This window comes from Petromyzon marinus, chromosome 47 (genome assembly GCF_048934315.1).
Source record: "Petromyzon marinus isolate PM22_M1 ecotype Great Lakes invasive population chromosome 47, UKy_Petmar_22M1.pri1.0, whole genome shotgun sequence".
Lineage (NCBI taxonomy): Eukaryota > Metazoa > Chordata > Hyperoartia > Petromyzontiformes > Petromyzontidae > Petromyzon > Petromyzon marinus.
In genome coordinates, this window is record NC_133713.1 from 1,299,845 (window position 1) to 1,326,199 (window position 26,355).

Below are 26,355 nucleotides of genomic sequence, written 5' to 3' on the forward strand. Positions count from 1 at the left end.
AACTCCATACCTTAGCAGCGCTCCCACCATATATTCTCAGCAGCTCTCTCGCGGTATCTCTCACCTGATGACGATTGCTTGCGTTGCGATCGAAACGTCGTGATATTTTTTAATCTTTTTATTCTTTTTTATTATTTGATCTATCTACGCGGCTTACCAAAAGACCCAAAGAATACAAATAAATTGTTTAACCAGGTGAGAACTCAAGAGACCAGGAGAGAATCTCGTTTTCAACAGTTAGCTGGGTCACCAACATGACAAAATCAAAAGAAATATAAGTATAGGAATGAACCACACAGAAATCAGAGCAAAAATAAAAAAAAATAGAATACACAAAATCAACGTTAACATCGTTGCGGAGAATACAAGGAAAAAACATACGCAAATACACCTCCATGTAAAAATACATTTATTTTACACATCCCATCAGCCACACGGCATCATTTACGCAGCGTCTCATAATAATATTCATTAAGTAATACCACGCGCTGGGCTGGTGCCAATAATAGCCAAGGCTATGCAGTCCTTTATATATTAAGTTATCGGCCAATTAACGAGTGTTTATATGTGGAAGGAAACCGGAGCACCCGGCGAAAATCCACGCGTACAAGGGATAATCCACTATCCCCGACATACAGACATGAGACAAGAATGTCTGTGTGTAAAGCGTGTGACGTCACTCCACGTCAACCAGCCCCCCTCATTAATAATCATGAATAGGTGGGGTTCTCCACATGGACCCCCTCCCCCCCCGTCATTAATAATCATGAATGGGGACGTCACTCCGCATGAAAAAGGTGGAGCGGAAACGAAAATTTGTTCACGCAAATAGGCTTTCATTTTGACCTTTATGGAAAGTAAAGCTAATAAAGAAATCAACGCAGCAACTAATATAACGAGCCAAAAAATGACTGTGTGTCCCGCGTGTGACGTCACTCTATATGCACCCCCCCCCCCCTCATTATTGTTAATGTGTGAGTGGATTTCTTTACTAACGCAGAAGGTCGAGTGGCTATGATAATATTTTATGCAAATTCGTTTTCGATTTTACGTATATTTATAGAAAGTGAAGGCAATAAATAAGTATACGCTGCATCACAGTGTATTTGGTGCCTTTGGAGTGTTGACAAAGTAGGCAGACTTCTCTTTGTAGGCAACACCGTTTATTTACTCTAACGACAGAGAACGTCCCTAACACAGAGAGGTAACGGCCTCTCCCACCCGATAGCCTAGAGGATATGTCCTCACTTTTAGTGTACCCTCACACTATACTCTGCTATCGGGAATTCCTCCATCTAAGGGACCTAGGAGAGGCAATGCTCACCCGACCTTGCCAGGGTAACGGGTGCCGTCACTGGGCCGTTCGGACCTGGCACTAAGGGCCGGGGGTCGGAAGTCCCAGGGCGCTATCTGACTCACACTGGGAGAGCTTCCCTTTATATCCTCCTCTCTCCCAACCGCCCTCTCTGGAGAGGGTCTGGGTCCGACCGTTGGCCCCCCCAGCCCCCTCCCTCAGTGGGCTCTGGCCCCCTCACCCCTGGTCAATGGTTATTGTAGTCGTGGGTCGTACAACTGTCACTCAACAGCCCCCTTGGCTGTTCTGCGCTCCATACACAGAGGGCGCCACTAGAGGTGAGTGTCCGTGCCCATACAATACTGCTACGCAGGTAAGTATACATGTTGCGCGTAACAATGCCGCTACATCACCCCTCCCCTCATAGCACACAGCCGTCTCAACTGTAACAACTCTCAAATAACAAGGTAACAGTAACAAATATACACAAAAATAAAATTCTGCCTTTGAACAAGAAAGCAAAAGCCAGTGAATCACCCCGATTAAATACCCTAACCCACCTATACAAATGTAAAATACAACTTTTTAATAAATTAATCAATGAACGACATGTTTGTGTGGTGTCGATTGGCACGCTGTGTGGGGGAGGGAAGAGAGAGTCAGCGGGGGTGTCAACGAAATCGCAGGGTCTTTGATCTTGTCCTTGTGGCTGGGCCTGTCATGTCAGGTGCAGCCTCCGACTGTGCCTGTGAGGACGGAGCCGGTGGCAACGCTAGTCCTGCAGCGTCTGTGGTTAGAGGCACAGCTTGTCGGGCACATCACAACCACGGCCAGAGCTAAGTGTGCATGTGTGAGGAGTGCGCGGGTGCACGAACGGTTTCAGACACGACGGGTGAATATACCAGGAACGTCGTCCCCAGCGCATCTGTATACATTGAGGCCGCATGACACGCACTACCTCGACCGGCCCCTTACATGGTTGAGCCAACTTAGCCGAAGTACCTGTTGGGATCTGGGGGCAATGCAGCCACGCAGTGTCTCCTGTCACCCAATTGTGGCTGGAGGTATGAAGACCCGTAATTCGTTAATTTTGTTTACCGTCTGACTTGACCCGGGATGCTTCTCGAGTCTCTGTGAGCCTGTCTATGTTGTAACGTAAGGATTCCTCAAATTTTGGCACATGTTTAGAGCTCGTCAGACCCAGCTGTGCATCAATTGGGGGACTGCTCTCCCGTCCGTACATGAGGTAGAAGGGAGAGAATGCAGTCGAGGCATGGGGAGCCATGCGGTATGCTGCTAGAACCCCAGCGATACACAAATCCCAATCCGATTGAGAATCGATGACATGATGGCTAACCATAGCCGTGAGTGTTCTGTTTAGTCGTTCGACCATACCATCTGTTTGTGGGTGGTATGGTGAGGTACGAATTTTGTGGGTACCCAGCAGAGCGCAGACCTCTTTGAGCAGTTTGGAGCAAAATTTTTTCCCTTGGTCAGTCAATAACTTTACGGGCGCACCCTTGTCCATGACGTAACCATTTATGAACGCGTCCGTATTAACCTGTGCAGATTGGTTGGGGAGAGGCCAGGTCACAGGCCACCGTGTGAGGTACTCAACCCCAACCAATAAGTATCTATTTCCCTGGGCAGTAGTTGGGAATGGCCCCAGCACGTCAAGTTAGAACAACCCATCAACGCGAGATACTATGATGGACTGTAGGGGCGGCCGACAAGGTGTAGTGGGATGATTCCTTCGTGCACATTGGACACAGCTCCTGAGTATGTTTGCCACGTGATCAGCCATACCTGGCCAGAAAAAGTCCCTTTGAATGGTGTCCAGCGTCTTGTGTACTCCCAGGTGAGCCAATTGCTCATGAACGACACGCACCAGTTTACCTCGTAGAAATTCTGGGGACGACGATCACCTGCTTGTTTAGAGTGTCGTTTCCCGGAAAAATAGGAGCCCGTCCCATATAACTGTTCTGGCTGAACGACCCAATCCCGCAGCCCCTTGGGAGTTTACAGCGCGCCGGCGCAGTCTAAGCAGCGACATGTCCTCCATCTGGAGACGCCCCCACTCGGCGATGTTCAGGTTGAGCACAGAGTCGCATGGCTTAGTGCCCTCATCCTCCTGTTGCATGGGCGTTTGCGCTCCCGCCGCAGCCGCCAGTGGTGTGGTCGACTGGCAAGAGGGCTGCTTGCAGCGACCTGAGCCGGATAGGCAAGTGCAGGGCGAGCGCTGTGGTAACTGCGACAAAGCATCAGCATTCGAGTGCTGGGTCCCTTTCCTGTATTCCACGCTAAACGTGAAATCCTGAAGTATCTCCAACCATCTGGACAACTGGCCAGATGGTTGGTCCACTCGCAAGGCGTACTGTAACGCCGCATGATCCAATCGGACCCGAAATTCCCTGCCATACAGGTAAAGTCGATTATCACGAACAAAGTAAACAATCGCAAGCAGTTCGCGGCGCGTGACGCAGTAGCGTTGTTCTGTCGGTGAGAGAACTCTACTACCGTACGCAAGGACCCTCTCCACGCCGTCAACGATTTGAGATAGAACAGCGCCAATACCTGTATCACTGGCGTCAGTGTCCAAGATAAACTGCTTGTTAAAATCGGGGTAACTGAGTCTCGGAGCATCGGCCAGAGCATTTCGAGGGGTTTGAAAAGAAGATTCCTGAGCCTCATCCCAATGAAATTTAACACCTTTTTCTGTTAAGGCGTGGAGTGGTTTGGCAATTGTGGCAAAGTTTGCAACAAAGCGCCTGTAATACGAGGCGAATCCGATGAAACTACGCACTTCCCCAACCGACGTAGGTGTGGCCCATGTACTCACGCACTTCGTCTTCTCAGGATCTGTAGCGATGCCGGACTCGCTAACAATGTTGCCAAGGTATCTGACGGATTTCTGCACAAGATGGCACTTCTGTGGTTTAAACTTTAAGGTAGCATTCCTCATTTTTCCGAATACAGCTCGCAGCCGTTCGAGGTGCTCATCGAAGGTGTGGCTGAAAACAATGACATCGTCCAAATATATTAGACAAGAGTCCCATTGAAGACAAGTCAGAACGAGTTCCATGAGTCTCTGGAATGTTGCTGGCACGGAGTGGAGTCCCATGGGTAACCGATTACATTGGTAGAGACCTTTGGCATGCGAAACGCCGTTTTGGGTCGGGACGTCTCGTCAAGAGGTAACTGCCAAAATCCGGATAGCAGATCCAATTTTGAAAAAAATTGAGCGCCGGCTAAGGCATCAAAGGAGTCGTCCATCCGTGGTAGTGGGTAAGCATCTGCAATTGTGATTTTATTTAATTTGCGAAAATCAACACAGAAGCGGAGGCTTCCGTCGTGCTTTTTGACAAGAACAATTGGCGCACCCTACGGACTGTTAGATGGAGAGATAACATCGGCTGCCAACATGACATCAACGGCCAGCCTGATGTGCTCCTTTTCGGCAGAACTCATTCTATATGGATTTTGGCGTATGGGGCCGCGTCCCCCGTTTCAATGTGGTGACTGAGCAAATTGGTGCAGCCTAAGTCAAATTTACCTTTACTGAAAATATCGGAAAATTAAATTAGGAGTGATCTCAATTTCCGGCGTTGGGACTCAGAGAGCTCAGCTGAGTCTGAGCATAACGAATCAAGCCAGCGAAAATCTGTACTTGAGCTCGGCGTCGGACATGTACCAACCCCAACGCTACTAACGATGTGTGTCTCGCGAAGTGCCGGCGAAGCGTGAGCAACGACAGTACCTTCACAAACGACCAACGTGTGTTAACCCGTGTTTAAGACCTGTATAAAAGGTTGTGCTGGAGTGTACAGCCGTGTGACAGGAGGTAAAAATGCAACACGGCGACCGGAAGGCAACTCGATGCAACTCTGATCGATAAAAATTCTGATAGGCATATTGGCGAAAAAGTCCGTTCCAAGGAGACATGGAACGGCTAGCGACGTTGAAACCAAAATCGGTCCCGCTAATTTAACATCCCCTATAGAAATTTCAGCATGAAGCTGACCTATAATACCGAGTGATCCACTGTTGGCCGCGTAACAAGGCACTTCAACAGGGCTCAGAGGGTGGTATTTCCCGGGCAGCATGTCATAAATCAACTGAGTGTTCTAAACCTGATACTGTCAATGGAACCCGTGATGACCGACGTCCCCGCAGTCGCAGCGATCACCCTACAGAGCAGCTCCGGCCACTGACCCGGTCGAAGCTGCAGTCTATCATGCGAACAACTCTGCGCGGCGCGGTGCGGCGCAACCCGACGCACAACCCCAAACGACGCTGTGAGATGTGTGAGGTGTGCTATCTGGCCGGGTATGTGGGGTGCCGCGACTCGCCTCTGAGTGCTGGGAAAAGGTGGAAGATCGTCCCGTCGGTGTTGGAGTCATCAGGAGCCACCGTCGAAGAACCCGGGAGCCCGATGCGACATGCCCTTGCAGCCCGCAGTTGTAGCAAGAGATGGTGCTGTAGTCCTGACGTTGAGGCGTCCTCTTGCAAGTGTTCTCTCATGGCGACGTGGACGATTTCCCCAGCTGGGCGTTCCTTGTGCAGCACATGCTTGAGCGGGAGGAAGATTTTCCGTAGCGATCCACGGCAGTGGTTACAGAGGCAACACAAGTCGGCGCTGTGCCTTGTCGCTGGAAGAAGAGGTGTGCTTGGATGCTCTTCGTCACTTGTAGAGAAGAGAGGTCGGAGTCGTCGATGGCTTGCACCATCACACGTAACTCACGAGCTAGCGCCAACATCTTCTCCATGACAGGAGCGTCAATGCCTTCCTCTCCCATTCGTGGATATGCAGCTCTTGCAAGTGCCAGCAAGGAGCTGCGGTAGGCGAGGGGGGTCTCGTTAATCCCTCGCTTCCTGTCAGCGAAGCGGTGGCGCGAGTGTGATGGAGGGTCGTAGACCGCCGCCAGCTGCTTCATTGCTTGGGGAGGGTGGAGCGGTCCGCCAGTGGCACTGAGATAAATGCCACCAAGGCATCATCATCCAGAGCCGAAGGGAGAGCTTTGAGCGCGTCTTCCTCCGACCACCCCGCCGTTTCTGCGTTGGCCAGGAATCTCCTGCTGAAGGCAGCCCAATCTCCCTTGGCCGTGGAGAACGCCTTAATACCGGGCAGCCGTTGTTGTAAAGGCTGAGAATTTGGTGGTTTGGATGCGGCTGAGTCGCCCGTGGCGACCATCTCAGTGGAAATGTCGTTGAGACTGGCAGCTGATTCCAACATCTCCGCGCCCGCTATAGCTTCTGTAGGCGCGATCAGTCGGTTTGTTACTCCTGGCTCGCCGACGTGTAGCCGGTCGAGAATAGATGCTGCTGCGTGCAGGAGCTCGGCGAGCTGCGAGCGTGCGCGCACATGTCGTCCATAGACGGCGGCGAAGAGCTGGGCAGCCCAGCCGTGTCTACCGTGATGGACGGCCCTTCATCACCCCTCTCATACGAGGTTCCGGGACCCATGTGCAGCCCGTCTTCGGCGGCGTCTTCAGAGGTGCCCGCGCGTGTTGTTTTGCTTTGAGTGTCCATAGCGGTGTGGATTCTGTCTCTTCTAACACCAGTTGTAGTGTTGACAAAGTAGGCAGAGACTTCTCTTTGTAGGCAACACCGTTTATTTACTCTAACGACAAAGAACGTCCCTAACACAGAGAGGTAACGGCCTCTCCCATCCGATAGCCTAGAGCAGGGGTCGGCAACCTATGGCTCGCGAGCCAGATGTGGCTCATTTGATGACTGCATCTGACTCGCAAATAAATCTTAGCTGACATTTCTTTAGTTGGATTCAGTGTTAAAAAATATTATATGGCTCTCATGGAAATGTATTTTAAAATGTGGCTTTCATGGCTCTCTCAGCCAAAAAGGTTCCCGACCCCTGGCCGAGAGGATACGTCCTCACACTTAGTGTGCCCTCACACTATACTCTGCTATCGGGAATTCCTCCGCTAAGGGACCTAGGGGAGGCAATGCTCACCCGACCTTTCCAGAGTAACGGGTGCCGCCACTGGGCCGTTCGGACCTGGCCCTGACAAGGGCCGGGGGTCGGAAGTCCCAGGGCGCTATCTAGATGTCTTCGGGTCTTGACGTGAGTACGGACTGACTCACGCTGGGAGAGCTGCCCTTTTTATACTCCGCTCTCACAACCGCCCTCTCTGGAGAGGGTCTGGGTCCGACCGGTGGCCCCCCCAGCCCCCTCCCTCATAGGGCTCTGGCCCCGTCACCCCTGGTCAACGGTTATTGTAGTCGTGGATCGTACACCTGTCACTTAACAGCCCCCTTGGCTGTTCTAGAGGTGAGTGTACGTGACCCATACAATACTGCTATGCAGGTAAGTACACATGTTGCACGTAACAATGCTGCTACACCTTTATTTATTTCTTCGGCACGTCCAACAAGAAGTAAGTGTACTTTACGCTTCCAAATTATGCTACAATAATATTGTATACCGAGGAATCTTCCAAAGTCCTTAATTTTATTTAACAAGTTAAAAAAAAATTATTGATGTGCTACATTTCTTAATAAAATAACAATTACACAATAAACCATTAATTTACATCTTTAATATTACAGCTTCAGTCCTAGAACGAGCTAACAAGCTCGTACAGACAGAAGAGGTGAATACTCTTTGGTTCTATTCGGTAAAGTCACGTAGGTAAAAAATGAAATAACAAAAATCACGACGTTTCGGTCACAACACAAGCGGCCTTCATCAGGTGAAAGGACCAACCTGTCCAGTGGACAGCGTTGGAGTGAAGCAAGCTAAGCGCTGGTCGCCTCCTTTTAAGCTGTGAGGGGGTAAACGGCAAATGCCTTGAAAAGGAAATTAGCATAAAACACGCCACTAACAACGCTTGGAATTAGCACAAGATGATAATACACCACCCTGGAAGTTTGGAGTGCCGCTACTAGAATAAATATACTGTACCATTGAAAATTAGTTTAATGTTTGGTTCGATTTAGAACATCTTTCCAATGGTTGCTTAATTTGAAACCATCTTCTCGGTTGAAATTGTGTCTGTGTTTGTAAATCTGAATTGCCTCGTGGACAAATCTCTGATGATAACCTGTCGGTTTGCAAAGGACCTTGGTATCGGAGAAAATTATATCGTGATCACCCACAGCGTTGTAACAATGATCAGCTACGGCAGAAGAATTCGTTCTGCCGTGTTTCAAATCCGATTTGTGCTCGCGAATTCGGTCAGAGACATGTCGTTTTGTCTCCCCGATATAGCAATCACCACAAGTGCAGCTCAATTTGTAAACCCCGGGGTACTGTAAGTCAGGAATGACATCCTTCACGGATGGGATCAGGTCACGGATTTTGTGTACTGTATTGAACCGGACCAGGATCTTGTGTTTGTTTAGAATTTTGGAGATCTTTTTAGTAACGCCTGCTATATATGGTAGTGTGATGGTTTTGACCGGAGTATCAAGTGGTTGTTTCTGTATGGAGGGAGAAACAGCTTGGCGGATGGTACGGTCAGAGTATACTCTTTCCAATGGTTGCTTAATTTGAAACCATCTTCTCGGTTGAAATTTTGTCTGTGTTTGTAAATCTGAATTGCCTCGTGGACAAATCTCTGATGATATGGTAGTATACTCTGACCGTACCATCCGCCAAGCTGTTTCTCCCTCCATACAGAAACAACCACGTGATACTCCGGTCAAAACCATCACACTACCATATACAGCAGGCGTTACTAAAAAGATCTGCAAAATTCTAAACAAACACAAGATCCTGGTCCGGTTCAATACAGTACACAAAATCCGTGACCTGATCCCATCCGTGAAGGATGTCATTCCTGACTTACAGCACCCCGGGGTTTACAAATTGAGCTGCACTTGTGGTGATTGCTATATCGGGGAGACGAAACGACATGTCTCTGACCGAATTCGCGAGCACAAATCAGATTTGAAACACGGCAGAATGAATTATTCTGCCGTAGCTGATCATTGTTACAACGCTGTGGGTGATCATGATATAATTTTCTCCGATACCAAGGTCCTTTGCAAACCGACAGGTTATCATCAGAGATTTGTCCACGAGGCAATTCAGATTTAAAAACACAGACACAATTTCAACCGAGAAGATGGTTTCAAATTAAGCAACCATTGGAAAGATGTTCTAAATCGAACCAAACATTAAACTAATTTTCAATGGTACAGTATATTTATTCTAATAGTGGCACTCCAAACTGCCAGGGTGGTGTATTATCATCTTGTGCTAATTCCAAGCGTTGTTAGTGGCGTGTTTTATGCTAATTTCCTTTTCAAGGCGTTTGCCGTTTACCCCCTCACAGCTTAAAAGGAGGCGACCAGCGCTTAGCTTGCTTCACTCCAACGCTGTCCACTGGACAGGTTGGTCCCTTCACCTGATGAAGGCCGCTTGTGTTGTGGCCGAAACGTCGTGACTTTTGTTATTTAATTTTTTACCTACGTGACTTTACCGAATAGAACCAAAGAGTATGGATCCTTGCAGTCACAAAAGCTTCAAATCTAAAAAAGAAGAGGCGAAGTCCGCATATTTGCTGTGACCGCATTCTCCTGGCTAGCTAGGGTTCGGCACCTCCTCGACGCCCACAGGAAGGGAGTTCCACAACATTTGTGCAATCCACCAACCCTTACTGCCTCCACCGTGCTGGGTTAGAGGCCACGTGCATAGCCACCACCACCACTGCCTGCTTCATCAGCAGAGGCAGGCTATTTTAAGCTAATGCTGGTGAACTGCTCTGTTTCTCGGAATAGATATTCCAGATTGCTTTGTTCTTTACCCATACGCACACTTTGTATACTGGAGACATTTTCCGAACGACACAATGACGTACAGAGAGGCGTTCCAAAAGGGATGGTTTCTGCACCTCGCCGTGAAATCAGCACTCCAACAGAGAGCAGGGAGAGTGAGAAGGAGAGTGGGTGGAAGGAGAGAAGCAGAAAGTGTGGACAGAGAGCGCGGGGAGATGTACGAACCATCGCATCGCGCGCGCGTTTTCTGCAACAGAATCATCTGCTTCTTTGTGAACTTGACGAGGTCTTCCTTTGAGAGGGAGTCAAGCTGTAAGTCACACACACCGCGTAATGTTTAGGAGTATGCATGTAAATGTGCCAAGTGAGATATTGACGCCAAGAAGAAATGGGCGTACGTAGCCAAAGGTGCTAATCGGAGGTGCGGGGAAGGACAAGAAGGTTCAGGAAGACGCGCGAATACTATAATAATACTCTGGTTCTTTCGGTAAAGTCACGTAGGTAGAAAAATAAAATAAAACAATAAATAATATATAATAACGTTTTGATTGCAACACAAGCTGTCGTCCTCAGACGGAAAAAATAATCGAGCAGTGGAAATGCTGAACCAGCGAAAGAGCTGTTACAACAAGAGGTTATTTACGTGGCGATGGGCAAGCAAGCGAGGTCTGTGCTGGAAAGGAATTCCATCCCCGGACGCAAGCGCGTTAGTTGTGTTAATGGGGGAGATTAGGGAGAGAGATTAGCATGAAATGAGCTTCCGTCACGCATAAGAGCATCGTCCCGCATATGCGCACAACAGCAGTGTTAATGGGAGATTAGCACTATGTTGATAGGAGAGATTGGGCAGGGAGATTAGGGGGGTTAGCAAGTTAATGTCATGTCTGTGTGTAACACAAGCTGCGGCGCTGCCAACTGCGCTGTGAGGCAAGCGCGTCCACGCAAGAGACCCACCGCAATGGTGGTCGCGCCAGTGAGACACACAGCCCATCACAGAGCCAGAACCATCAATACATCGAGGCTAAGGGAGCAGAGGTGGCCATGTTAGTGAGACCCCAGCCCGTTAATGCAGATGGACCTAACCGGGCAATGCAACTCCGAGAGTCAGAGATAACAGCCATCGCCACATAAATAACCTCTTCTAGTAACAGCTCTCTCGCTGGTTCAGCAGTTCCACTGCTGGATTTTTTTTTCCGCCTGAGGACGACCGCTTGTGTTGCGATCGAAACGTCGTAATATGTATTTTTTTGTTTTATTTTATTTTTCTACCTACGTGACTTTACCAAAAGAACCAAAAAGTATGGATTCCTGCAGTCACGAAAGCTTTAAATCAATACTATAATAATTAGTTATAATGAGTTGTTATTGATTGACCTCTTTTTCTCTGGGGTATCTCAAGAGTGCTTTACATGCAATAAGAAACTTACATCTCATATCTCATCTTAACGTATTTTTTTTACTAAAAACTAAAAGTTATTTTTATTTTACCAGGTAAGGACTACTGAGCTATACAGCTCTTTTTCAGAAGTGGCCTGGCCACAACGAAGTGGCTTATCACATGGAAATTTAAAGCGGCCACATACTATAAATACATGTTGATTCTAAATGTGAAGGCAAAAACCGGAGGACCCAGAGAACATCCACACCACCACGGAAAGAGACATGCAGACTCCACATATACTGGTGTCAGGGTCAGGATTGAACCGATGACCTCCTGCATACCAGACATGGGAGTTAACATCTTGCCACCGCGGCACCCATTTGATAGGGCATCCTCACCGGTAGCTGCCACTGTAGGGCATGAGGTGACTCCGCAAGAGGGAATTAAGTCGACCATCAGGAATAAAAAAAAATCCACGTTCCAATAATTTATGTAACTCACCGATTAGCAGAGATTCATGTTTACCCCCGAAATCCATGAAAAAAAATCATGGCTTTCTGATTTCTTCCGGTACTGCCAGAATTTGTAATGTTATCAGAAATTCTTATTACAAATTCTTGACACATTTTTAAAGCTATTGCAAAGGAGTTACAGGCTTCTTTGTAATATGAGCCAGACTGTTAATTAATTTTAGTGCTGGGTGTATGTTAAGGAGGTTTTTTGCATTATTTATTCACTTCCTCTCTCAAATAATTCACATCAGCACATTGCAAAATAAATACAAAAACCTTACCCCCACATGGGCTACCATGCAGATGCATGGTAGCCCATCTGACTTTTACGCATTGCGGTTTACACTCCGGGATGCATTTAGAATCCACCGCATTTCACCTTTATCTCTCCATCTCCACGATCTTCCCGATATCTGCACGATCCTAACAATATCTCTAAAATGATCTCCACAGCTCTGCGTCTCTCTACACTTAAGCAATTCTCCCTATTGCTCAGAAATTATCTTTCTATAGCTTCACGATTCTTCTGCAGCCCCTGTAAACCCTCCCTTCCCATGCAATATGCTTGCCATTTTGGCCGGGTTGCCATTGACATGGCTCAATTGACCTAATCCAAAATAATAAACGACTGATTTGAGGAGTTGTTCGAGTCCTGTGGTGAGGACCTACCAAATGAGGATCTCAAAAGATTATCTCAGAAGTAGCTCTGTGACATCCACATCTATAGGCTGTTCCCTATGACATGGGAGTTTCGCTCCTCTGCAAGAGTTCTGAAAAGATGCATCACCTCGTGATGTAATGCCAATAGCACAATCGGGATAACATTGCGTGGGGGGGGGGGATGCCAAGTAAAAATGTTTAACAAATACATTTAAATTGTATTCCATTGTAAATGCTGACTGATAATTAAATATATGTACCTCAAAAACTCCAAATACATGAACAATGAAAGGCAGAGGAGCGTTTTGTACCTTTGAGCGGCCTTCTGTCCTTGGGATGCTGACAGCCCCAGCCTCCTGCTGAGGGTCCTGGGCGAGGGTAGGTGCACGGATAGAGACAGACAGAGAGACAGAGGAGGTAGTTTTGGGGTAAGAACAGCAAAATTAGGTACTCGCTATACAGGAATCCCCCATTATAAGTTGCCACATTATGCGTTATTTCACATATACATTGTCGATAAATTATGGAAGAAATGTCCTTAAAAGTGTAATGTTTCGCAAAATGCGTTCTATAAAAACTGCACGACACAATGTTTGTGCAATTTTTTAACGAGGAACGCATGTGGTAAAAACGCACTATTTTGCTTTGTAATACCGTACGGTACGTGCATAGAGCGTACCAGAGAAAAATCCCTCCGCGATGTCAAAGGGAGCAGTGGTGCAGTGGTGAGCGCACTGCACTATTAATCCTGACTCCCCAAGTTCGATTCTCGGCCATGGCTAACATAATGGCGAGTGTTAACCGAACCATTTCTTGCCCCACTCTAGATCGAATAATCATTAAATGAGAATTGGTTTAAAAATTAACGCGAGTGAGACAAAGGCGGCCAGACTTGGTTCTGGCCACACCACACTTCCGTGAGTCTTGTCGGCCTTGACAAAGTAATTGCGAAGCATACTTGTCCCAACAATATGATAAGGCTATTGTTACATAAGTAGACAAACCGGTGTGTTAAAAGATTGCAGTGTTTCGAAGTGAGGGTCTATGTGTCTGTGTCTGCCACAGACACACCTCACATACACCCTCACTTAGAAAGGAGCTGTAGTGTAGCGATTAGCTCGCTACAATATGAACCCAGCGACCCGATTTCAATTCCTGCTCATGGCCAACACAAGTGACGAATATTTGAACCGGTCCTGGGCCTCCCCTAGGTCGACTCAGCCTCAAATGAGTAACTGTGCGATGTGTAAATATCGCCACTTGGGTGACAAAGGCGGCTGGGCGTTGTGTTGGCCACCTACCCCCTAGTGTGACGTGCCGGCCTTCATAGGTGCTCGCTAACAGCAATTGCTACAACAGTCTGTTAAGGCTATATGGTGGGTCTTCGTCTGTTACATGGAAGCATATTCCTCCACATGGCAGAGGGAAGCTGGACTCGACAAGGAGTTAAATGAGCATCTGATGCAGCCGAAACAACGAGCTGAAGAGGCCAATGAAACGATACCAGTTACCACCACCACGGATACAGGCAGACCTCGCTTAGCGCGACACTGTGGAACACTGATTATTATATAAAAAAATATAAGAAAATCGAAAGAGAGCTTATGAGAACATGAAACGCTGACCGAGAAAACGTAGCCGCCCCCATCATTTGCTCAGCCAATAAGAGCGACACACGACTCTGAGCCAACCAAACCCAAACCCCCGCAATTCCATTATCATCATTCAGTAACGATGATATTTTTTTCATTCTTTTTTCAATGTTATTACATTAATAATGACATTCATAATGCGCCAGATGTTGCACACAAGTCAACAACTCAGAGGCGTGGAGCTAAGCTCAGGGCTGCTTGAAATCCTGACCCAGACAGATAGAGAGGCCTTTAGATATTTCTTGAAAGTCAGAGTGCATTTGATGTTGCGGATGTTCAACGGGATTAGAGAGTTCCACACCAAGGGGGCGACAGCAAAGAACCGACTTGAGGCTGCAGGAGTATAGTGTAGTGTATACTATATAGTAGTACTTAGTAGTGTAGTGTATAGTAGTATAGTGTATAGTAGTGTAGTTTATCGTAGTGTGTAGTGGAGTGTATAGTGACATGGGGCTGTAATAGTTAGAGACCCCCATGGTGTCCAAAGCAGGTTTTGAGTGATGCTGTTGCACAGGGTTCTACCGTGAGCTTCAGTGCAAGGCGAGAGTAGTGTGGCGAGGCATGGTGGGGAACCAGTGTTGAAGATACGATGACAAAAGAAGGCGATTTTTTTGTTTAGCCCGGTGAGATCTCACGAGACCAGGATAGAGTCTCAGGCTCTACCTAAAAAGAAACCTCACCACATAAATTCAGACTGAGGGCATCGCTAAGGCCATCATGGACAGGTCCTGGAGCTCTTTGAGAGTGACCCCAGATTGGCAGTGCAGCAGCAGCTCCTCCAACCTCGTCTCCCACCACTGCCTTGTAAGGATTAGTAGAGTATAATTCACTCATGGGTCCAGTCCATACTACTTACTGATGTTATTACTAGTCAGTGGACATTACCTAGTAAGCTAAAAAAAGGTTTAGTTTTAATTGCATATATGTTTAAGTGATTCGTTTACCTTGGATATAATTTGCACCCCTATCGTGTTTCTATATTGTTTGTTGTAACGTTCTGATCCGCCCTTACTGGACATCTGTGAAAAAGAGCGTGATAGCTCATCGGATTCCTCCAGTCTAAATAAAGATTCTGATTATTTTAAATGTTTAAATGTTTACCATCTGCTTTGTCAGCGCTATTACCGATACCCCCAATGAAACCTTCATATATTGCTCATAAGAAAGAAATAACGCTGTCGGGAACGCATGCCTAAGTATACAATGATGGTATAATGACCCCATGAGCACTCACTTCTCCAGGAATGCATCTCAAGTGTAAAGCAAGGTTTGTCTACACGGTATTCACTTAAAAAATATTTTCAGATGCTTTGATTCATTGGGAGTTAGCGACAGAAATCTGCAGAGATGATGATTCAAACAGAGAACACGGCTGTAGCGCTAACAGCACATTAACCAGTGGTATTCATTGCTACGAACTGTTCCAGCAGAAGAAGAAAAATGTTGTCTCGCTGTCTTTGGAAATATTTTTCAAATGTTCTGTAATAAACCCAGAATGTATGGAGAAGAGGCCGAAGAGAGCCACATTCCTCTGGTGAACATTACAATGGCTCCAGTGTCATTGTAGATGGAGAGGAAACCGATTTGTCTACATAACTCCACCAATGCTTAACCCAAGATGCCTCAATAAGCAAGTTCTTCAACTATCTCTGGTAAAATTTTGATTTAAAGCTTTCATGACTGCAGGGATTCATATTCTTGCTTCTTTCAGTAAAGTCACGTAGAAGGGAAACAATAAAATAATAAAAATATAAAACAATAAAATTCTCACAACATTTCGACTGCAACACAAGCAAGCATCATCAGGTGTGAAAACCACAGCAAGAAAATATGAAAAAAGTGGCGGTTTTTATTTTAACGTTAGCACCACGGAGAGCGATTTGGCAGTTATTCAGATGGACGAGTCCATCTATGTTCGGAAAAGAGGAGGGGGGGGGGGGGAGACGAAAATAGTGGATGCGGTCTGAAATCCACCGTAAGCGTGAACAACCAATTAAGACCCGAAATTGGTCAAACATATAGTAATAATTAAATACAACTTACCAGAGATACAATAAAATAATCATATGCATTTTTGTAGAGTGCATGCCATTTTGTTCAGCTTTCTTTTTTACATAAATGTCGGCCAGGAACGCAACCCCTGATTTTAACATTGTCTATTGAAAATAAGGGTTAACTTTAAGAAATGTTGAGTTAAGTATCGTTTCCCAGGAATGCATTCCTTACATATATAGCGAGGGATTACTGTACAAGTGTAGTGACATAGAATGGGTCACTACGGCGCCAAGCGCCAGTTACTAATAAGAGAGGGGAACTGGGAGTGTAGTAGCCCTCTCTGCCAGTAGGGCATGCAAAGTCATGGAACAAGTCCATAGGGGGCGAAGTGCTGGTGGCTGACAGAGAGGGGGCATCCAAGGACGTAGCAGCCCAATTGGCTGGCAAGGGCACGTAATAGGCCAGGGTAAGGATGTGGGCCAAAGGTGACAGAAGGGACACGTGGGGAATGGCCCAGAACTTTCTTGTTGGTTCCAGAAGGGGGCGTGGCCGGGGGCGTGGCCGAGGGCGGAGCCAGGCCACGCTGGGGGGCATAAAAGGAAGGTCCCGAGGCTGGGTCAGGGCTGTCTGCTGGAATGGAGTCCTCTGTGCTACGTCTTCCCCTGGGTCTTCAGTTTTCAGCGCTGTCCTCCAGACAGTCTCGTCCCTTCACCTGATGAAGGCTGCTTGTGTTGTGGCCGAAACGTCGTGAGAATTGTATTGTGTTATTTTATTTTATCAATTTATTATTTTACTCGCATTCTACGTGACGTTACCGAAAGAACCAAAGAAGATGAATCCTTGCAGTCACGAAAGCTTTAAATCGAAATGGTCCAACATTGCCAAAGAACATGATTATCCCCGCTCCAATGGGGAATGGCTCAGATTTCACCTGTGGCTCAGCAGTGTGAATTCCACATTACACTGGACAAAAGCAGGTTTTCCCACATGAGAACTGCTAAAACTCCACAGAGGCAGTACTTAATCACTTCACATGCCAGGAGAATTTGACAACAGTGATCATCTCAACACAATGACCAAATCATCAAACATGCATCCGACTTAATCACATTTTTGATACTAAGCAAAATTGAGCCTAAATAGTGCTTGTATGTGTAGTGTCTTAAAAATTACACACACCGACAGGTTGTAACAAGTCACCTGCTTGCACTTTATTCACCTATTCTTGCACCAGTTGTAGGCACTCCTATAACTATCTATACAGTCACTTATGTTTAACCTCTCCCCACTTTCATCTACCTTTCACCTCCCTTATCCTGCACTCAGCAGCTCTGCTCTCAGCGACTTCGCAAACAGCGTCTTCACACACAGCAGCTTCGCACACAGTGTCACCGCACACAGTAACTCCGCATACAGTGTCTCCGCGAAAAGCATCTTCGTACACAGCAACTCTACACCTCCACCACTGCCCTCACCTACGCTCCCTCAGACCCGCTCACCCGTCTGTCCCGGGCGGGGGGATCAGCCATCACCCGCCCAACGACGGCGTGAGGGTTGAGGTTGCGTTGACAGATGGAGCAGCAGCGGCGAGATGTCTTCACACTTGGTCCCCGGCAACAGCTCCCCGCTCCGCTCACGAACACGACCTTATATTCCTCTGCTAATTATCCGAGACCTCTCGTGTGTCTCTTTAAGCTCTCGCCAGGCTGGCGCCTGTCGGCCCATCAATCAACCCTTATCTCCCGTCTCCCTGGCAATACCTCCTGTGTCAGCGTGCGCAACCAGTCGACCACGTTTGCACCTGCTTCGCCCCTTACAACTGCAGGTTTACCCGTGCAAACCTCGCGCGGCTGTTTGCCCTCAGTTGCCCTCGGTTAACTGTGTGCACCGCTTATTTCACTACACTACATATGGATAAACACTATGCATAAAAAACAGGTGCTATATGCTTGAGGGGCTACATGGTAGGCAATTCAGAAACATCAAATGCTGTACGAAATCAATTACTTCATAATGTTTTTAATGCTCCTTTGGCAGTGGTGAACAAGCCAAAACAACAACAAACTTACACAGATCAATAGCTCTGCATTTAAAAGAAAACCTAGATATACAGTGAGGGAAAAAAGCATTTGATCCCCTGCTGATTTTGTACGTTTGCCCACTGACAAAGAAATGATCAGTCTATAATTTTAATGGTAGGTTTATTTGAACAGCGAGAGACAGAATAACAACAACAAAATCCAGAAAAATGCATGTCAAAATGTTATAAATTGATTTGCATTTTAATGAGGGAAATAAGTATTTGACCCCCTCTCAATCAGAAAGATTTCTGGCTCCCAGGTGTCTTTTATACAGGTAAGGAGCTGAGATTAGGAGCACACTCTTAAAGGGAGTGCTCCTAATCTCAGCGTGTTACCTGTATAAAAGACACCTGTCCACAGAAGCAATCAATCAATCAGATTCCAAACTCTCCACCAAGGCCAAGACCAAAGAGCTCTCCAAAGATGTCAGGGACAAGATTGTAGACCTACACAAGGCTGGAATGGGCTACAAGACCATTGCCCAGCAGCTTGGTGAGAAGGTGACAACAGGTGGCGCGATTATTCGCAAATGGAAGAAACACATAAGAACTGTCAATCTCCCTCGGCCTGGGGCTCCATGCAAGATCTCACCTCGTGGAGTTGCAATGATCATGAGAACGGTGAGGAATCAGCCCAGAACTACACGGGAGGATATTGTCAATTATCTCAAGGCAGCTGGAACCATTCACCAAGAAAACAATTGGTAACACACTACTCCGTGAAGGACTGAAATCCTGCAGCGCCCGCAAGGTCCCCCTGCTCAAGAAAGCACATATACATGCCCGTCTGAAGTTTGCCAATGAACATCTGAATGATTCAGAGGACAACTGGGTGAAAGTGTTGTGGTCAGATGAGACCAAAATGGAGCTCTTTGGCATCAACTCAACTCGCCGTGTTTGGAGGAGGAGAATTGCTGTCTATGACCAAGAACACCATCCCCACCGTCAAACATGGAGGTGGAAACATTATGCTTTGGGGGTGTTTTTCTGCTAAGGGGACAGGACAACTTCACCGCATCAAAGGGACGATGGACGGGGCCATGTAGCGTCAAATCTTGGGTGAGAACCTCCTTCCCTCAGCCAGGGCATTGAAAATGAGTTGTGGATGGGTATTCCAGCATGAATGACCCAAAACACACGGCCAAGGCAACAAAGGAGTGGCTCAAGAAGAAGCACATTAAGGTCCTGGAGTGGCTTAGCCAGTCTCCAGACCTTAATCCCAAAGAAAATCTGTGGAGGGAGCTGAAGGTTCGAGTTGCCAAACGTCAGCCTCGAAACCTTAATGATTTGCAGAAGATCTGCAAAGAGGAGTGGGACAAAATCCCTCTTGAGATGTGTGCAAACTTGGTGGCCAACTACAAAAAATGTCTGACCTCTGTGATTGTCAACAAGGGTTTTGCCACCAAGTACTAAGTCATGTTTTGCAGAGGGTTCAAATACTTATTTCCCTCATTAAAATGCAAATCAATTTATAACATTTTTGACATGCGTTTTTCTGGATTTTTTTGTTGTTATTCTGTCTCTCACTGTTCAAATAAACCTACCATTAAAATTATAGACTGATCATTTCTTTATTAGTGGGCAAACGTACAAAATCAGCAGGGGATCAAATACTTTTTTCCCTCACTGCATTTATTTTCCTCATAAGCCACTGTCATACTGTACTTACATACTCCTATGTCTCCTTCCATTACACCGCTCCGCTCTGCATTTTTCCCTTACAGAACTTCTCCTTGCAACCTAAATATTAATTCGAATGTGTCCCCCTGGATATCTGTAGCGACCATTGCTGGGCTGTCTTCATCCTAAAGGTCCTCTTAAAGAGAAACTGGCAATGACCTTAAGTACCCCTTGGTTGCTTTCACTCCCTCCAATTGCCTCAGAAGTGCCTCCTTGTTTGGTAAAATATCCTTCGGTGTTGCTGCTCCACGTTTCTGGAATATCCCTTGCAACTCATCTACACCTTGGTTTCTTCCCTTCACTCCCAACCCCCCCCCCCCCCTTTATGCCTCCGTAAAGGGGGGGGGGGAGGGTAAAACGCAGACCTTACCTGCACCTGTAGCTAGGTTTTTCTGACACCTCTTGCTCTCACATGTGTTTAAACAGATGACAATATATTCAAAAATCAGCTGCCCAGGTTTTAACCAGATCCAAATCGTATGACCGTATTACTCCAATTCTTTTATCCCTGCACTGGCTCCCTGTAAAGTACAGAGTCGACTTCAAGATTCTGCTTCTCACGTATAAGGCTTTGAATGAGCTGGGCTCCTCCTTATCTCGCCAATCTGCTCAAATATTATAAACACTATTTATCATTCCAAAGACAAGACTGTGATGATGTTCCATGGGAGACGGAGCCGTCTGCAGCCAGGCTCCGCGATTGTAGAATCCCCTTCCTCGGACCATTAGGGATTGATTCTGAGTCTGTTACTTTTAAAATCAGTCTTAAAACTCACCTATTTGTACTTGCAGGCTTTCCCTGTAACTTAAGATTTTATAAAAACGATTCTGCTGTCTGATTGGATTACTCTGGAATTATTATTGGTATTCATCAGTTCTTTTTATTGAAACATCGAGAGTTGTCTTTCATATTGTTATTATCAGCTTTCCATTTCTCTTAGATTTTATCTATATATGTGAGTGTAGTTATATTTTTATGTTACAGTGCTTTGAGATACTTCACTATGAAAGGCACTTTATAAAATAGAGGTTATTATTATCACATGTTGACAGTTAAGAGAAGCAGCGCGCTCGATTCCCAAGTTCACGACTTGATGACGTCTAAGTGAAATGTTGTTATATGTTTGGTGTTAAATTCAGTCTTTAAAAGTCTCAAGCCACCGGTGAGGAGCTGTATTGGTCAAAATATGATCAATACATTGGCACGTTTGAATAACATGAGTGATCGTGACAGTTCCGTCAGGTGGTGGAGGGTTGATGACAAGAAATTTTACATAAAACTACTATATGGCCTTGCCCAAACTAAACATGGGTCACGTGGGTTATTTGACCATACTTAACCACGTTGGTCAGTTCAGGTTGGTGAATATGGGAAGCATAGACATAGTTTGAGTTTATTTCTCTTGTTATTAACATTATCCTGTTTAGCCAGTTTCCTGGGTATGTTAGAAGGGAGATCCATGGTGCATGACCACAGCAGCAAAAAAACAAATGCCAAAAACATCAACACAGCAGAAAAACCAGGACAGGGTCCGTAACGAATATTGCGCAACTAACAAGGTACAGTAGATGATCGATTATTCGGAGGGGGGAAGGCGCGCCGGATTTTCGAAAACACTGGATAATCACTAATCATAATTTAAAATAGCTTATTTTTGCATGACATTGTTTGTTGGAGATGTTATATATTTTTGTCTTTGAAATTTGTTTACTATGTGAAATTGACATAAATAAACATACAAATATACAAAAATAAATATCCTACTTTAAAAATGTACCCTATTTACTGTACTTAACACTTCAATCTCGAAGACTGCATAGGGTGATGTATATACGTGCTGTATTTTCATTGTTGAAGTTGTATGTAGTGTGTAATGTACATTATATATAATATTTAAAACTGAAATCAAGCATAGTGACTTTTTTTGTCACGCACACGGTGCCGATCGCCGGACTGGCCTTTAGAGCGGTTTTGCCGGATCGGCCCGGAACCGCCGGATGTTGGAAGCCTGATAATCGCCTCCCGGATAATCAATGATCAACTGTATTTAACAGCCTACATGAAACACATATATAAAATTGTGCAAACATAATGCGAGGACAAGAGGAACCAGAAAAAAAAGTTACGTGCAAGTAAGCGCTATATTTTCGTCTTATTGGGGCATAAACACACGCAGATCTAAAAAAGACAGTGCAGTGCCCGACGTGACATTACCAAGCACAAATATTGGTTATTGTACTGGCTACGAAAACCTACAGTTTAGATTATGTATATACTGTATTTTGAACTTATTTCATACCGTATATAGCCAACTGTGCTAATCCGAGGTGTGGCGGAAGGACAACAAACAAAACACAAGCAGGGTTTTCACATAACTTTAAGATCTTTCAACAAACTCCGGGATAAGAAAGCTCAGCTGATCGAGTCTCTCACCTTCCTGAAGAGATGCCGCGACTCTGGGGTAATACCAATCGCATTTACACTCACCTCTGCTACTGTAACTTCTTCTAATGCGAAACGAATTCTTTTCAAAACTAGCTTAGCTCTTATCTCAGAAAAAATCAGACTTATACGCACAGAACTAGATCAGTTAGACAAGACACTCTACAAATCACACTTATCATTGACGGCAATAATGTCCACATCGGATTGGGAACATGTAGACAATATGACTGCCTCTTCAGCTGCTACTATGTCGACCAAATGTAAGGAAAACCTGATTTCCAAATTTAACCTCCTCTTAAACAAAAGACCGGACCCACACACCAAAAAGTTAGACGTTAATAAAGTCGTAATTAATCGCAGTAACAGTTCTATTTCCGATGGTCTGAAATCCGTTTTAGCTAAAGGTCTAAACTTTGCAGTCACACCTAAACACATACCAGTTAATGATATAATTGCCCAAGTAGACGTTGCTCTCAGGGGCCTGGGTCACATCGCTGCAGACGTAGCAAGATCTGAAATCGCTGCAACCCTCAAAAACGCTAAGATGCCAGCTAGCAACCTCAGCAAAGATGAGCGTTTTGAATTATATAAATTAAAAAAGAGGAATGATATTGTAGTTCTCTCAGCTGACAAAGGCAATGCTACTGTTATCATGGATAAAATAGAATACAACAACAAAATTAAAGAATTACTCGACGATGGTAGTTATACAAAAATAAAAAGAGATCCCACCAACAGCCTCGTCACACAAACCAACAAAATAATTTCTGATTCAACCGCATTAATTGATCAATCTAAACAGTTTTCGTTGAAACCTTCTGCTGCCAGGCCACCAAGATTATACGGCTTACCAAAAATACATAAAGTTGATACACCTCTTCGTCCCATAGTCTCTACTATCAGCTCCCCCACCTACAAACTAGCTCGTTTTTTGTCTGAAATCCTGCGTCCTTTCACTGGAAAGACCACCTCTGCGGTACAAAATTCTACTCACCTGGTATCAACAATCAAGGGTATTTCCCTGTCCCCAGACGACCTGCTTGTCAGTTTTGATGTAGTTTCCTTATTCACCAAGGTTCCTGTACCTGACACCATTGCAATCATTGAAGACTTGGTTCATCAAGGACTAAACACTGAGGTACCCCCCCTGGTGAGACACTGTTTAACCAATACATACTTCACTTGGAATGGAACTTTCTACAAACAAACTGAGGGCACCCCAATGGGCTCCCCCCTTTCTCCAGTTATAGCTAACATTTTCATGGAGAAATTTGAGACTGACGCCATCCAGACTGCCACTCTGCGCCCAACCTTATGGAAGAGGTACGTGGATGACACTTTTGTCATCTGGCCACATGGCCGGCCTGCTCTAGACAAATTCTTCGACCACATCAATTCCATACACCCAGCCATCAGATTTACCATGGAAGTCGAAATAGATGGCAAGATACCTTTTTTGGATGTCCTAATTAAAAAGAGACCTGATGGTTCAATGAGCCACTCTGTCTACAGGAAAGCTACCCATACGGATGCTTATCTGAAACCGGATTCCCACCACCATCCATCACAGAAGAATTCTCTCATCAAGACTCTGTATCATAGAGCCCAATGCATATCCGACCAGGAACACATAAGCAGTGAACTCAAGCACGTACACCAAGCTCTTAGGGCTAATGGTTACTCCGACTATACAATCCGCAAAGCTATCACTCAAACCATGAAGAAGAACCCTCTTGAGGAGCCTTTCAAAACCATCACTTTACCCTACATTGCTGGGATCACAAAAAAGATCTCCAAAATCTTGAATAAACACAAGATCCAGGTCCGTTTCAACACATTACATAAAATCCGTGATCTGGTTCCGTCTGTAAAAGATGTGATTCCGGACATACAATACCCTGGTGTCTACAAACTAAGTTGCCTCTGTGGTAGTAGTTACATTGGAGAAACCAAACGCCATATCTCGGACCGCATTCGTGAACATAAAGCAGACCTTAAACACGGTAGGACCAACACCTCGGCCGTAGCAGATCATTGTTCTAATTCAGTAGGCTCACATGCCATTGACTTTTCCAAGACGGAGGTTCTTTGTAAGCCATCTGGCTTCCATGAGAGATTCGTTCATGAGGCTATCCACATATACAAACACAGAGACAATTTCAACCGAGAAGATGGATTCTATCTTAGCAATCATTGGAAAGATTTGATAAATCATTTCAGTTCTTGATTGATTGTTCACGCTTACAGTGCCTTTCAGACAGCATACATAAAAACAAATTTCGTCTCCCCCCTCCTCTTTTCAAAAAATAGATGGACTAGTCCTGGCAAACTGCCATCGTTGCGCGTGACGCAAACGTTATTTTTATATATATAAATAAATATGCCGTTTTCAAAATAAATTTATGCAAACCGACACACCTGATGATGACCGTTTGAGTTGTGGTCGAAACGTCGTGAGAATTTTTTATTGTTTTATATATATTTTGTTATTTTGTTGTTTCTCTTCAACGTGACTTTACCGAAAAAACTAAGAATATAAAAACACAAGCAGTTCGAAAAAAGTAGTTTTCAACCTCTCCTGCATTACAAATACCTACTTTAAAACCAATCATTGAACAAAGGATAATACAACCACCAACTGCAACCTTCTGAGGCAGCCATCATTTTTTCCATGGGTAGCTTAGCAGCAATATCGGTTATGTTGTGTGGAGAGGCCCTCAACCAGCAGTGAATTGACAAAAGGCTGAAATATACACCCTGCCAAAACAATGTATAATTACCATTAATATATTTCAATGTATCCCTTCTAAAATGTGCTGCCTTTCATGCACTTTGGTTTGACTTAATAGTGCGATATTTTTTTTTTACAAATTTCCCTGCCTGCCAACTTGGGTTATTTCAGGATTTCATAAATACTGAGTAAATATTGCACCAGTAAATCCCCGTGGCCAGTATTTATTATACAAGCGAATACGTCAGACGTGCGATTAAGACATTACATTACTGCATTATAAATCACACGCAGAAGAAGCGCCCGAGTGGTTTAGCAAAGTTCATAATCGCCATGTCAGAGACACCGAGCCGACATTGCTGAGTGCTGGGCTCTCTATGCCGGCGATCAAACTGGAATCTGAAATGTAGAAAGTGAAGGGTCCTCTGCTTGGCGACCAATTTGTTATGTCATTTAGCTTATATTCCAACTCAAAACAGGACAAAGCAGAGCAGAAATCCGGAGAACAGGGGCATTTAAATGGGTGCAGGACAAGGGGAATCCCGATTGGCGAGATTATTGCCGAGAGTCCACCGACCAAGGGGAAGAGAAGATCTAAGCTCAATCTTCTTTGGTTCTTTCAGTAAAGTCAATAAAATAACACAATATTATTGTGTTATTTTATTTTATCAATTTATTATTTTATTCTCATTCTACGTGACTTTACCGAAAGAACCAAAGAAGATGAATCATTGCAGTCACGAAAGCTTTAAATCGAAATCTAAGCTTAAGTTTATATAATATGTTACATGGATGGTGCTGTTAAGCTAGTTTTCTGTGGCGTGTGGCGAGATGTTAAATCCCCCGCCTGGTGTGCAAGAGGTTCGTGGGTTCGATCCTGACCACGGCGCCTAGAAATTTGGAATTTGCATTTTCTTCCCGTGGTCGCGTGGATTTTTCTCCGGGTCCTCCGGTTTTTCCCTCCACATTCAAAAACATGTGTTTGGAGTATTTGGCTGCTATACATTTTCACATGATAAGCCACATCGTTGAGCAATCATGTGGCCAGGTTGCTTCTGAAAATAGCTATACATCTGAGGGCCTCACACATGTTTTTATAATTGTGGACGGAAAAACCGGAGGACCCAGGGAAAAATCCATATGAAGACAGGGAGAACATGCAAACTACAACTATACAGGCGTCAG

General features: G+C 45.4%; 1 protein-coding gene across 2 annotated transcripts in view; it reads right to left on the bottom strand.

The window, feature by feature from the left end:
* Positions 1-26,355, bottom strand: part of GCC2 (GRIP and coiled-coil domain containing 2) — a 91,832-nt gene that overhangs the window by 59,287 nt on the left and 6,190 nt on the right. For both annotated transcript variants that reach the window (XM_032972008.2, XM_076074280.1), the window contains exons 2-3: positions 12,898-12,954; positions 10,259-10,343 (exon numbers count right to left, since the gene is read on the bottom strand). In XM_032972008.2, coding sequence (XP_032827899.2) covers positions 10,259-10,343; positions 12,898-12,954 — 142 coding nt within the window. The remainder of the gene's footprint in view (positions 1-10,258; positions 10,344-12,897; positions 12,955-26,355) is intronic.